At 42.4% G+C, this 12,500-nt stretch overlaps 1 protein-coding gene across 4 annotated transcripts in view; it reads left to right on the forward strand.

The window, feature by feature from the left end:
• Positions 1-12,500, forward strand: part of LOC112251520 (1-phosphatidylinositol 4,5-bisphosphate phosphodiesterase beta-1-like) — a 281,755-nt gene that overhangs the window by 185,901 nt on the left and 83,354 nt on the right. For all 4 annotated transcript variants that reach the window (XM_042300899.1, XM_042300898.1, XM_042300896.1 and 1 more), the window contains exons 10-13: positions 5,034-5,180; positions 8,331-8,488; positions 10,860-10,942; positions 11,670-11,754. In XM_042300899.1, the coding sequence (XP_042156833.1) occupies positions 5,034-5,180; positions 8,331-8,488; positions 10,860-10,942; positions 11,670-11,754 (473 nt within the window). The remainder of the gene's footprint in view (positions 1-5,033; positions 5,181-8,330; positions 8,489-10,859; positions 10,943-11,669; positions 11,755-12,500) is intronic.

Genomic DNA, 12,500 nt, shown 5'->3' on the forward strand with positions numbered 1-12,500 from the left:
TTAGCTCTTCAACCTAACACTCAGCTAAATGTACACACCATACTACACAACTGACAACATTTAACATGTTGTCTTCCAGTATTTCTACTCTCTCTGGCTGGTATCTCTGTTGTTCTGCTCATCTTGTCATCCTGCAGGTCAGAAGTGGGAAGAGGGCTTCGCCAGGTATTTGAGTAGTGAGGGTATACTAAAACAGATACAGTTTAGGGCTGATCCCAATTAGCATGACTGGTCAATTGTTTGGTCTTTAGGCTTTTGACCAAGATTATTTAAGTTGAGCAGTAACAAATAGAGATTATTTAAATTGAGCAGTAACAAATAGAGATTGTTTTAGTCAAACAGTAACAAATAGAGATTGTTTTAGTCAAACAGTAACAAATAGAGATTGTCTTAGTTGAGCAGTAACAACTAGAGATTGTTTTAGTCAAACAGTAACAAATAGAGATTGTTTTAGTCAAACAGTAACAAATAGAGATTGTTTTAGTCAAAGTAACAAATAGAGATTGTTTTAGTCAAAGTAACAAATAGAGATTATTTAAATTGAGCAGTAACAAATAGAGATTGTTTTAGTCAAACAGTAACAAATAGAGATTGTTTTAGTCAAACAGTAACAAATAGAGATTGTCTTAGTTGAGCAGTAACAAATAGAGATTGTTTTAGTCAAACAGTAACAAATAGAGATTGTTTTAGTCAAAGTAACAAATAGAGATTGTCTTAGTTGAGCAGTAACAAATAGAGATTGTTTTAGTCAAGCAGTAACAAATAGAGATTGTTTTAGTCAAACAGTAACAACTAGAGATTGTTTTAGTTGAACAGTAACAAATAGAGATTGTTTTAGTCAAACAGTAACAAATAGAGATTGTTTTAGTCAAACAGTAACAAATAGAGATTGTTTTAGTCAAAGTAACAAATAGAGATTGTCTTAGTTGAGCAGTAACAAATAGAGATTGTTTTAGTCAAACAGTAACAAATAGAGATTGTTTTAGTCAAACAGTAACAAATAGAGATTGTTTTAGTCAAACAGTAACAAATAGAGATTGTCTTAGTTGAGCAGTAACAAATAGAGATTGTTTTAGTCAAACAGTAACAAATAGAGATTGTTTTAGTCAAACAGTAACAAATAGAGATTGTTTTAGTCAAACAGTAACAAATAGAGATTGTCTTAGTTGAGCAGTAACAAATAGAGATTGTTTTAGTCAAACAGTAACAAATAGAGATTGTTTTAGTTGAGCAGTAACAAATAGAGATTGTCTTAGTTGAGCACTAACAAATAGAGATTGTTTTAGTTGAGCAGTAACAAATAGAGATTGTTTTAGTCAAACAGTAACAAATAGAGATTGTTTTAGTCAAAGTAACAAATAGAGATTGTCTTAGTTGAGCAGTAACAAATAGAGATTGTTTTAGTCAAACAGTAACAAAAAGAGATTGTTTTAGTCAAAGTAACAAATAGAGATTGTCTTAGTTGAGCAGTAACAAATAGAGATTGTTTTAGTCAAGCAGTAACAAATAGAGATTGTTTTAGTCAAACAGTAACAAATAGAGATTGTTTTAGTCAAACAGTAACAAATAGAGATTGTCTTAGTTGAGCAGTAACAAATAGAGATTGTCTTAGTTGAGCAGTAACAAATAGAGATTGTCTTAGTTGAGCAGTAACAAATAGAGATTGTTTTAGTCAAACAGTAACAAATAGAGATTGTTTTAGTCAAACAGTAACAAATAGAGATTGTTTTAGTCAAACAGTAACAAATAGAGATTGTTTTAGTCAAACAGTAACAAATAGAGATTGTCTTAGTTGAGCAGTAACAAATAGAGATTGTTTTAGTCAAACAGTAACAAATAGAGATTGTTTTAGTCAAAGTAACAAATAGAGATTGTCTTAGTTGAGCAGTGACAAATAGAGATTGTTTTAGTCAAACAGTAACAAATAGAGATTGTCTTAGTTGAGCAGTAACAAATAGAGATTGTTTTAGTCAAACAGTAACAAATAGAGATTGTCTTAGTCAAGCAGTAACAAATAGAGATTGTCTTAGTTGAGCAGTAACAAATAGAGATTGTTTAGTTGAGCACTAACAAATAGAGATTGTTTTAGTCAAACAGTAACAAATAGACATTGTTTTAGTCAAAGTAACAAATAGAGATTGTTTTAGTCAAAGTAACAAATAGAGATTGTCTTAGTTGAGCAGTAACAAATAGAGATTGTTTTAGTCAAACAGTAACAAATAGAGATTGTTTTAGTCAAAGTAACAAATAGAGATTATTTAAATTGAGCAGTAACAAATAGAGATTGTTTTAGTCAAACAGTAACAAATAGAGATTGTCTTAGTTGAGCAGTAACAAATAGAGATTGTTTTAGTCAAACAGTAACAAATAGAGATTGTCTTAGTCAAACAGTAACAAATAGAGATTGTTCTAGTCAAACAGTAACAAATAGAGATTGTTTTAGTTGAGCAGTAACAAATAGAGATTGTCTTATTTGAGCAGTAACAAATAGAGATTGTCTTATTTGAGCAGTAACAAATAGAGATTGTCTTATTTGAGCAGTAACAAATAGAGATTGTTTAGTTGAGCACTAACAAATAGAGATTGTTTTAGTCAAACAGTAACAAATAGAGATTGTTTTAGTTGAGCAGTAACAAATAGAGATTGTTTTAGTTGAGCAGTAACAAATAGAGATTGTCTTAGTTGAGCACTAACAAATGTATATATTTGCACCCATCTCAGTGAACTAATCCATCACGGAGGCCTAGACTGAAAGCCAATTTATGCTTGATCCAGAAATGTGGTGGGAGGCTCCAGATGGAGGGTGTGAGCCTCCAGAGGCCAAATCCAGCTCCGTACCACATCGCCATGTACCTCCCAATTTTGTAACAATGCAGAGGATAGCACCGCGTTGACATGATTGGTTGACGGTAGGTGTGGGCGGTACATCCTGTAGAAAACACAAACTCACTTCCTTGACAACAGCTCTGCACTACTCTGCGAAGCTCAAGCAGTATGAATGCCCTGACGTCTGCCGAGGCAGTATCACAGTAAATGCTGCATGGCCAATGCAGACGTCAGATTGACCACACACCCAGATGCACAATGCACTTCTCTCTCCAGAATGCGCTCTCTCCCGCCAATTTGTGCACATTCATTGTTTCATAACTTCATTGTGTGAATTGTTTGATTGTTAGTGGATATCAATTCCCCATGACATATATCACCAATAGTACATTTATCGTTAATTCCTGTAATTTCTCATCCACAATGTTTGTTACTTTGGTTACGATAATTTCTGTTAATGCATTCAATATTATCTTCCCGTTATCATTGTCGGAGTGGACACATTGTTTGCAGAGCGCACAACCTATGCTACACTTGTGAGAAACAAGTTTTGCTTTATTTCATTCCATTTGCGAATTTTGTCAATTTAGTCATTGTCTTTTGTTTGGAGTTCTCCTGTCAATGTTGAGTAAGGACGAGCAGGCATAGAAGTAGGCCTATAGGCTACCTGACCTGATTATACATAGAAGTAGGCCTATAGGCTACCTGACCTGATTATACATAGAAGTAGGTCTTTAGGCTACCTGACCTGATTATACATAGAAGTAGGCCTATAGGCTACCTGACCTGATTATACATAGAAGTAGGTCTTTAGGCTACCTGACCTGATTATACATAGAAGTAGGCCTATGGCTACCTGACCTGATTATACATAGAAGTAGGCCTACAAGCTACCCGACCTGATTATACATAGAAGTAGGCCTACAGGCTACCCGACCTGATTATACATAGAAGTAGGCCTACAGGCTACCCGACCTGCGCGTAAATGTAGGCATATAAATGTTCCCATTTGGAGATCTGATAGTATTTCTGATTGGCTTAACGCACCACCACTAATGACCTGTGGAGCTTCTCAAAGTAATGTTTTCTTCACCTCGAGCAAGCAAACAACGTCTGTTTTTACATCCATTGAGAATTGCAATAGTTCCTTAATGTATTTTTAAAATCATTCCAGTTCTCTCCCTTTCGATTACCACTCAGCGTGAAAGGGAAAAATGTCATGCTCTGATCTAATGGAAATGTCATAAAATGGCTGATTACTTCTTATCAGTACTCTACTTGGACTGAAATAGGGTATGGTGCTCATTTTGGGTGCTGGTACTGTTTATATTTAGGTGCAGGAACAGGAGCAGATCCACAATACTATTGAGGAACAGGAGCTCAAGCAGTAGAACATTTGAGGTGCTGGTACTCGGCTCTGGTGAGCTCCTGCCCAAGTCAAGCACTGCTTCTTATCCCTTGTGCAAATAGCCTCCAGCTGTGTCTGTCCCGAGCTCACTGGTCCAGAAAACGGAGGGCCCAGAATATTTTATACAATGTTGCAAGTTCGCTAGCAAAAGCTTCAGGCTGTAACCAAGTTAATAGTTGATACAATGTTTCAAATTCGTTGCAGACAGGCCATGCGTAGCCAATGTGATTCATAGGATATTTATTTTCATCAGGATATGTTCTACCTGCAGGCTGCAATGTTTTTATGTGTTGGCTTCATGTAGGCTGTTTCAACATAGTAGACAATGGCAATAGAAGTTACTTTTTAGGTTTTTAGAAATGTGCATGTGAAAACAATAACTGGCACACAGATCGGTAGAAATTGTAAGATAAATTGTCATTCCATAGGAGAAAAGTTGCTGACTCCTCATGTAGCCTATTACCGGCAACTTCAGGAAAGTAATGGCAGAATCTGCAAAAGCCAACAGGAGCGGGAGGAGAATAGTTGGGCCAGGTTTTTTTCTTCTGGTTATCTAGATCTCTGGCGCCCTCTTGAGGCATTTGTTTATTTCATAAAACCGTAAACTTAAAGCATCAGACAAGCTCAATACATATTGTTGATTTTATTAAAACACATAGGGTGTGCATATATGGAAAAATACACTTTTAAAACAGACAACATTTGGTCGGTCAAGATTTTTTTGAGTTGGGGACAGCCCCACTACAGTCCAACCAGCTACCGTCTGTAACATGTTGTGTGTTTGTGTGTGTTCCCACAGGTCAGATCTCGGTAGACGGCTTTGCCAAGTACCTGAGTAGTGAAGAAAACAGCATCATCCCCCCAGAGAAGCTGGACCAGAGTGAAGACATGACCCTACCACTGCCTCATTACTTCATCAACTCCTCCCACAACACATACCTCACAGGTAGGCCTATTCTTTAATGTCTTCATTTTTTGTACTGTGATAACTAATAAGTAACACATGATCATATATGGTTGTTTGACCCTTTCAAAGTGAATCAAATTCATCCAGTGGGGTTCCTTTCTGTCCTGTGCACCTCAGGTGCTTATCCAAACAGAACCCTCAAAATTTCTTCAAACTGGAATTCAGGCTGACTAGCCTATGGCAGCAATAATCTATTCAAATCTATTCCGGGGAGGGGGAGTGTGTGGAAATCTCTCAAGTGAATCAAATTTCTCCCACAGGGGGTATATTACATTTCTGTAATAGGCTAATGTCAAATAATGAAAATAGAAATGGTCATCAAAATTGTTTAACAGTTATAAAAACAGTTCTAATAAATGCAACACTTGGATAATAGATGAAGATACTCCAAACTTGTTGATTCATTTTTTATCCATCACGTATTGAATGAATTATAGTACATAAAAAATGGTTTTTGGTGGGAATTCAGGTATTACATTTAATTGTAAAATGTCCCTGTTTTTTAAATATTTTTAGAATGCAGTCATATATACATTTTCTAATTGTATCAGGTATTTATATTATATTTTGTGTTAAAATAATGAAAATGGTATGCGCCTCATTTTCTTAAATACTCTGGGTCTATTTGCATATATGACAACATTTACATAAAGGGGTGGAACAGGGCTGCAACAACAAACACTTGTTCTGTCTACCCAACCTGAACTCACCTGTTCTGTCTACCCAACCTGCACTCACCTGTTCTGTCTACCCAACCTGAACTCACCTGTTCTGTCTACCCAACCTGCACTCACCTGTTCTGTCTACCCAACCTGAACTCACCTGTTCTGTCTACCCAACCTGCACTCACCTGTTCTGTCTACCCTACCTGCACTCACCTGTTCTGTCTACCCTACCTGCACTCACCCATTCTGTCTACCCTACCTGCACTCACCTGTTCTGTCTAATCTACCTGCACTCACCTGTTCTGTCTACCCTACATGCACTCACCTGTACTGTCTACCCTACCTGCACTCACCTGTTCTGTCTACTCTACCAGCACTCACCTGTTCTCTCTACCCTACCTGCACTCACCTGTTCTGTCTACCCTACCTGCACTCACCTATTCTGTCTACCCTACCTGCACTCACCCGTTCTGTCTACCCTACCTGCACTCACCTGTTCTGTCTACCCTACCTGCACTCACCCGTTCTGTCTACCCTACCTGCACTCACCTGTTCTGTCTACCCTACCTGCACTCACCTGTTCTGTCTACTCTACCAGCACTCACCTGTTCTGTCTACCCTACCTGCACTCACCTGTTCTGTCTACCCTACCTGCACTCACCTATTCTGTCTACCCTACCTGCACTCACCCGTTCTGTCTACCCTACCTGCACTCACCCGTTCTGTCTACCCTACCTGCACTCACCCGTTCTGTCTACCCTACCTGCACTCACCCGTTCTGTCTACCCTACCTGCACTCACCCGTTCTGTCTACCCAACCTGAACTCACCTGTTCTGTCTACCCAACCTGCACTCACCTGTTCTGTCTACCCAACCTGCACTCACCTGTTCTGTCTAACCCAACCTGCACTCACCTGTTCTGTCTACCCAACCTGCACTGACCTGTTCTGTCTACCCTACCTGCACTCACCTGTTCTGTCTACCCTACTTGCACTCACCCGTTCTGTCTACCCTACCTGCACTCACCCGTTCTGTCTACCCTACCTGCACTCACCCGTTCTGTCTACCCTACCTGCACTCACCTGTTCTGTCTACCCTACCTGCACTCACCTGTTCTGTCTACCCTACCTGCACTCACCTGTTCTGTCTACCCTACCTGCACTCACCTGTTCTGTCTACCCTACCTGCACTCACCTGTTCTGTCTACCCTACCTGCACTCACCTGTTCTGTCTACCCTACCTGCACTCACCTGTTCTGTCTACCCTACCTGCACTCACCTGTTCTGTCTACCCTACCTGCACTCACCTGTTCTGTCTACCCTACCTGCACTCACCTGTTCTGTCTACCCTACCTGCACTCACCTGTTCTGTCTACCCTACCTGCACTCACCTGTTCTGTCTACCCTACCTGCACTCACCTGTTCTGTCTACCCTACTTGCACTCACCCGTTCTGTCTACCCTACCTGCACTCACCCGTTCTGTCTACCCTACCTGCACTCACCCGTTCTGTCTACCCTACCTGCACTCACCTGTTCTGTCTAGTCTGCCTCATTAATTACTGTTGTTGTCACGTTCTCTTGCATAATTTAACAAGAGTGGCAATAGCAGGATACCATTGGATGAACATGTTTACACCGATCTAAACATACTTTACATTGTTTGCGAGATCAGACATAATACTTTTAAATATCATTTCAGTGTTCATTTCTGGAAGTTGCTTTCATTTCAACGCATTTAATTTGTAAACATTTGACTGTATCAAATTATTACTTTTTTCCAATTCAACAAAAAACAAACACCCTTTAAAATAAAGTTATCTTTCTTCTCTTTCTTGTGATGTAAGTGTCGAGATGATGTGTTAAATCCCAGACGAAGTAGCGTTCTTATAGACAATGTATTCTATTAAGCCAATTTCTGTCATCGGGGTGTGTTTGACAGGGCAATACGAAAACACTTCCGCCACCGTGACTTTAACAGGAAAAAATGACCCAAGCAAGAGTATGAAAGAGTACCACAGGAATAGAATGAGAGTAAATCAATCCAGCGAGATTTAATTGCACCCCTCAAACACCCCGGAAATTCAGTGAGGAGCTCAGGGGTGCCTTCTGAAGTGACACACACACACATACCCACATACACTCACAGACACAGTGGTAATATGCGGTGGTAATACGATGCTGATGTAGAGAGAACTGCTTTGTTAATGGAGAAAGTGCTCTGCTCTGTGGAATGTAGTGCTGCTCGTAACTCTAATGACTAATGTGCCTAATGAGAGCGTGAGATGTGTGGGAATGTCTCGTCTTGACACAGTAGGAAGAGAATAAATTAGTTAAATCATGTGGTTAACTGTCTTTAAAAGAAGAATCTGTTAAGTGTTGTGTATGTGTGTGTGTGAGTGTGTGCGTGCGTGCGTGCGTGTGCGTGTTTGTGTGTGTGTGTGTGTGTGTGTGTGTGTGTGTGTAGCGGGTCAGCTGGCAGGTAACTCGTCGGTAGAGATGTATCGGCAGGTCCTCCTGTCAGGTTGTCGCTGTATCGAGCTGGACTGCTGGAAGGGACGCACCACCGAAGAAGAACCTGTCATCACACACGGATTCACCATGACAACTGAAATCTCCTTCAAGGTAAACTGTCTGGAACCAGAGAGATAGTAGAGAGAGATGGAGATGGAGGGAGAGGGAGATGGGGAGGGAAGGAGAAAGAGTGAGTGGAAGTGAGACAATGGGCATGGAGGAGGAGGGAAAAAATAGGGAGAAGGGAGGGAAAGAGAGAAGGAAGGAGTGGAAAGGGAGGGAGAGAGAAGGAAAGAGGGGATAGGGAGGGAGGGAGGGAGGGAGGGAAAAGGAAAGAAGGGAGAGGGAGGGAGGGGGGGAGAGAGAGAAGGAAAGAGGGGAGAGGGAGGGAGAGAGAAGGAAGGAGGGGAAAGGGAGGGAGAGAGAAGGAAGGAGGGGAGATGGAGGGAGAGAGAAGGAAAGAGGTGAGAGGGAGGGAGAGTGAAGGAAAGAGGGGAGGGGGAGGGAGGGAGAAGGAAAGAGGTGAGGGGAAGGGAGAGAGAAGGAAAGAGGGGAGAGGGAGGGAGAGAGAAGGAAAGAGGGGAGAGAGAGGGAGAGTGAAGGAAAGAGGGGAGAGGGAGGGAGAGAGAAGGAAAGAGGTGAGAGGGAGGGAGAGTGAAGGAAAGAGGGGAGAGGGAGGGAGAGAGAAGGAAAGAGGTGAGAGGGAGGGAGAGTGAAGGAAGGAGGGGAAAGGGAGGGAGAGAGAAGGAAGGAGGGGAGAGGGAGGGAGAGAGAAGGAAAGTGGTGAGGGGGGGAGGGAGAGAGAAGGAAAGAGGGGAGAGGGAGGGAGAGAGAATGAAAGAGGGGAGAGGGAGGGAGAGTGAAGGAAAGAGGGGAGAGGGAGGGAGAGAGAAGGAAAGAGGTGAGAGGGAGGGAGAGTGAAGGAAAGAGGGGGGAGAGGGAGGGAGAGAGAAGGAAAGAGGTGAGAGGGAGGGAGAGTGAAGGAAGGAGGGGAAAGGGAGGGAGAGAGAAGGAAGGAGGGGAGAGGGAGGGAGAGAGAAGGAAAGAGGGGAGAGAGAGTGAGAGTGAAGGAAAGAGGGGAGAGGGAGGGAGAGTGAAGGAAAGAGGGGAGAGGGAGGGAGAGTGAAGGAAAGAGGGGAGAGGGAGGGAGAGTGAAGGAAGGAGGGGAAAGGGAGGGAGAGAGAAGGAAGGAGGGGAGAGGGAGTGAGAGAGAAGGAAAGAGGTAAGAGGGAGGGAGAGTGAAGGAAAGAGGGGAGAGGGAGGGAGAGAGAAGGAAAGAGGGGAGAGGGAGGGAGAGTGAAGGAAAGAGGGGAGAGGGAGGGAGAGTGAAGGAAGGAGGGGAAAGGGAGGGAGAGAGAAGGAAGGAGGGGAGAGGGAGGGAGAGAGAAGGAAAGAGGTGAGAGGGAGGGAGAGTGAAGGAAAGAGGGGAGAGGGAGGGAGGGAGAAGGAAAGAGGGGAGAGGGAGGGAGAGAGAAGGAAAGAGGGGAGAGGGAGGGAGAGAGAAGGAAAGAGGGGAGAGGGAGGGAGAGAGAAGGAAAGAGGGGAGAGGGAGGGAGAGAGAAGGAAAGAGGGGAGAGGGAGGGAGAGAGAAGGAAAGAGGTGAGAGGGAGGGAGGGAGAGGGAAGGAAAGAGGGGAGAGAGAGAGATAAATATGGTTTGAGAAACAAGGAGACGTAGAGAAAGAGTTGGACAGTATTTAGTATTGTAGAGAGCAATAGGAGAGAGGGATAGGAGGAGAGGAGGAAAGAAGAGAGCTAGATGGAGAAGAGATTGATTGATAGAGGGAATTTAGTCTTTAGTGAGTACTATGGCTGAGTTTACACAGGCAGCCAAATTCAGATATTTTTTTTTACTAATTGGTCTTTTTACCAATCAGATCAGCTCTGAAAATATCTGATGTAATTGGTCAAAAAAACTATTTGTGGAAAAAAGGTCAGAATTGGGCTGCCTGTGTAAACGCAGCCTAAGATCAAGAGAATGAGACTTTGATTGAGAGTGAAATAGAAATGTATAAGTGGACTGATAGAGAAAGAGAATGAGAGAGAGGGAATGAGGGGGAATGAGAGGGAATGAGAGAGGGAATGAGGGGGAATGAGAGAGGTAATGAGTGGAAGATAGAGAGAGAGAGAGGGGGAAGTGTATGTGAGAGAGATAGAGGGTAAGCTATTAAGTGTATTTACCCTCTTGCATCGATATAAATGGTTGTAAAATTCACTTAACCACTTAGTCTTACGCTACTAAACATCCCTATCAGATGTTCAATGAGTCAACAAGCTCTACACCAGCGGCTCTCCAAATCACTGTACCAATCTTGTACTTCAAATATTCATAATAGATATTTTGCAATAGCCTGACCACCAGCCATTTTATATCTGTCATCAAATCAAATACAATTTGATCAGCGATCACATTCATTGATATTTGATCCCATTGGTCATTGACCAGTGCTGACACCCTGTCTGTCTTCTCTATGTGTCTATAGGAAGTGATTGAAGCCATAGCAGAGTGTGCCTTCAAGACCTCCCCTTTCCCTGTCATCCTTTCCTTTGAGAACCACGTGGACTCGTAAGTCAACACCTCTCAGGCCTCTGTGTGTTTACCTTTGTTTGATGTCTTTGATAAATGTACACTCCAACACTTCCAATTTGTTTAACATCAGTTCAAACAGTGATTCTGGACCTCTGTATTCTATGGTTATGGTAGTGCAATTTTAGCTGCCATGCTTGCCACTCTTATGTATTGCGCTAATTAGCTATATGCTAATGTTAGCCACTCTTAAAGTAGGGCATTAACTAATAGCTACATGCTAATACCAGAGAAGGAAGAGGAAGTGAGACACCCCACTCGCAGTTTTTTTCTGGTTCAATATAAGTTCATGAACTACTCTGACCAGACCCAGCTGCTATAGGATTGGTGTCTATCTGAGACACACACAGTTAGTACACTGACAATTGTTTTCAATGGTAAAAGGCCATTCATTTATCACCATCTTTGCTAATACTAGTCACTCTTAAGTCAATAGTGACTCACTACATGCTAGCCACTCTGAAGCCATTAGCTGGCTAGATGAAAATGCAGCGCAGGTGGCTTTGTGAGCCACATTTTCATGTTTAGTGACCTTGCTTGAGCTGAGACCTGGAGACTTGCATTAGCTCCCCAAGGACACCCAGATTCAAATCCCAATCGGTCACACTAACGCTATCAACTTCAGTAGCAAATTGCTAAATACCAACATTAGGCCACTGTGAGGTGACTGTAATGGCTGTAACACTGTGTGTGTGTTGCCTCCCAGGCCCAAGCAGCAGGCCAAGATGGCGGAGTACTGCAGGTCAATATTTGGAGACATGTTACTGACCGACCCTCTGGAGAAGTACCCTGTAAGACCCCTGCTTGCACATACACTCATGTTTACACACTGTCAAACACACAGTTCAACACACCTCTATGACATGGACCAGTGAGTGTAGTGTCTCTCTCCGCTCCCTCACCCCTGAGTGACCCTCTAAACAGCCTCAACTAAAATGACATGTTTACCTGTCTCTTTTGATCTCTCATTCCCTCACTCTCTTTCTCGCTCTCTGCTGCCTCTCCCCTCTCTCTCCCTCAGCTTTCTCCCTCCCTTCCTCTCTCTATTGCTCTTTATCCAAACCAACCCTTTGCATCTGTCTGCAATCACAACCACATGGTCCTCTCTCCCTACCAGTCAGCTATTGTGTGCTGTGTGTCTATGTGTGTGTGTGTGTGTTGTGTTATGGGGTGATCTGTAGACTGTGATGCTTTTCTTATCTCCTTCCAGCCAGTTGCCATGGCTACCAGTCAAAAGCTTGCATTGTCCCTTTATGGAGGAACTTCTTGTCTATTCTGACATAACAACAATCACACACACACACATAAACACGCACAAATGCACTCATAAGCACACAGCAATACCTTTTTTAAAGGCTGTAAATGAGACTGAATAAACTGTTTCGCTGCCAGACAAGGCTCCGCTGATAGCCAGGTGTCGCAGTGGTAAGGTGTTGGGACTGCGGTTGGCCCTAACAGTGTGTCACCATTTTAGTGCAATTCATCTATTGTTTAGTGTTGTGTTGTGTAGTGGGTTTGCTGGCATGTATCAACAATT

This window comes from Oncorhynchus tshawytscha, linkage group LG18, assembly GCF_018296145.1.
Source record: "Oncorhynchus tshawytscha isolate Ot180627B linkage group LG18, Otsh_v2.0, whole genome shotgun sequence".
Lineage (NCBI taxonomy): Eukaryota > Metazoa > Chordata > Actinopteri > Salmoniformes > Salmonidae > Oncorhynchus > Oncorhynchus tshawytscha.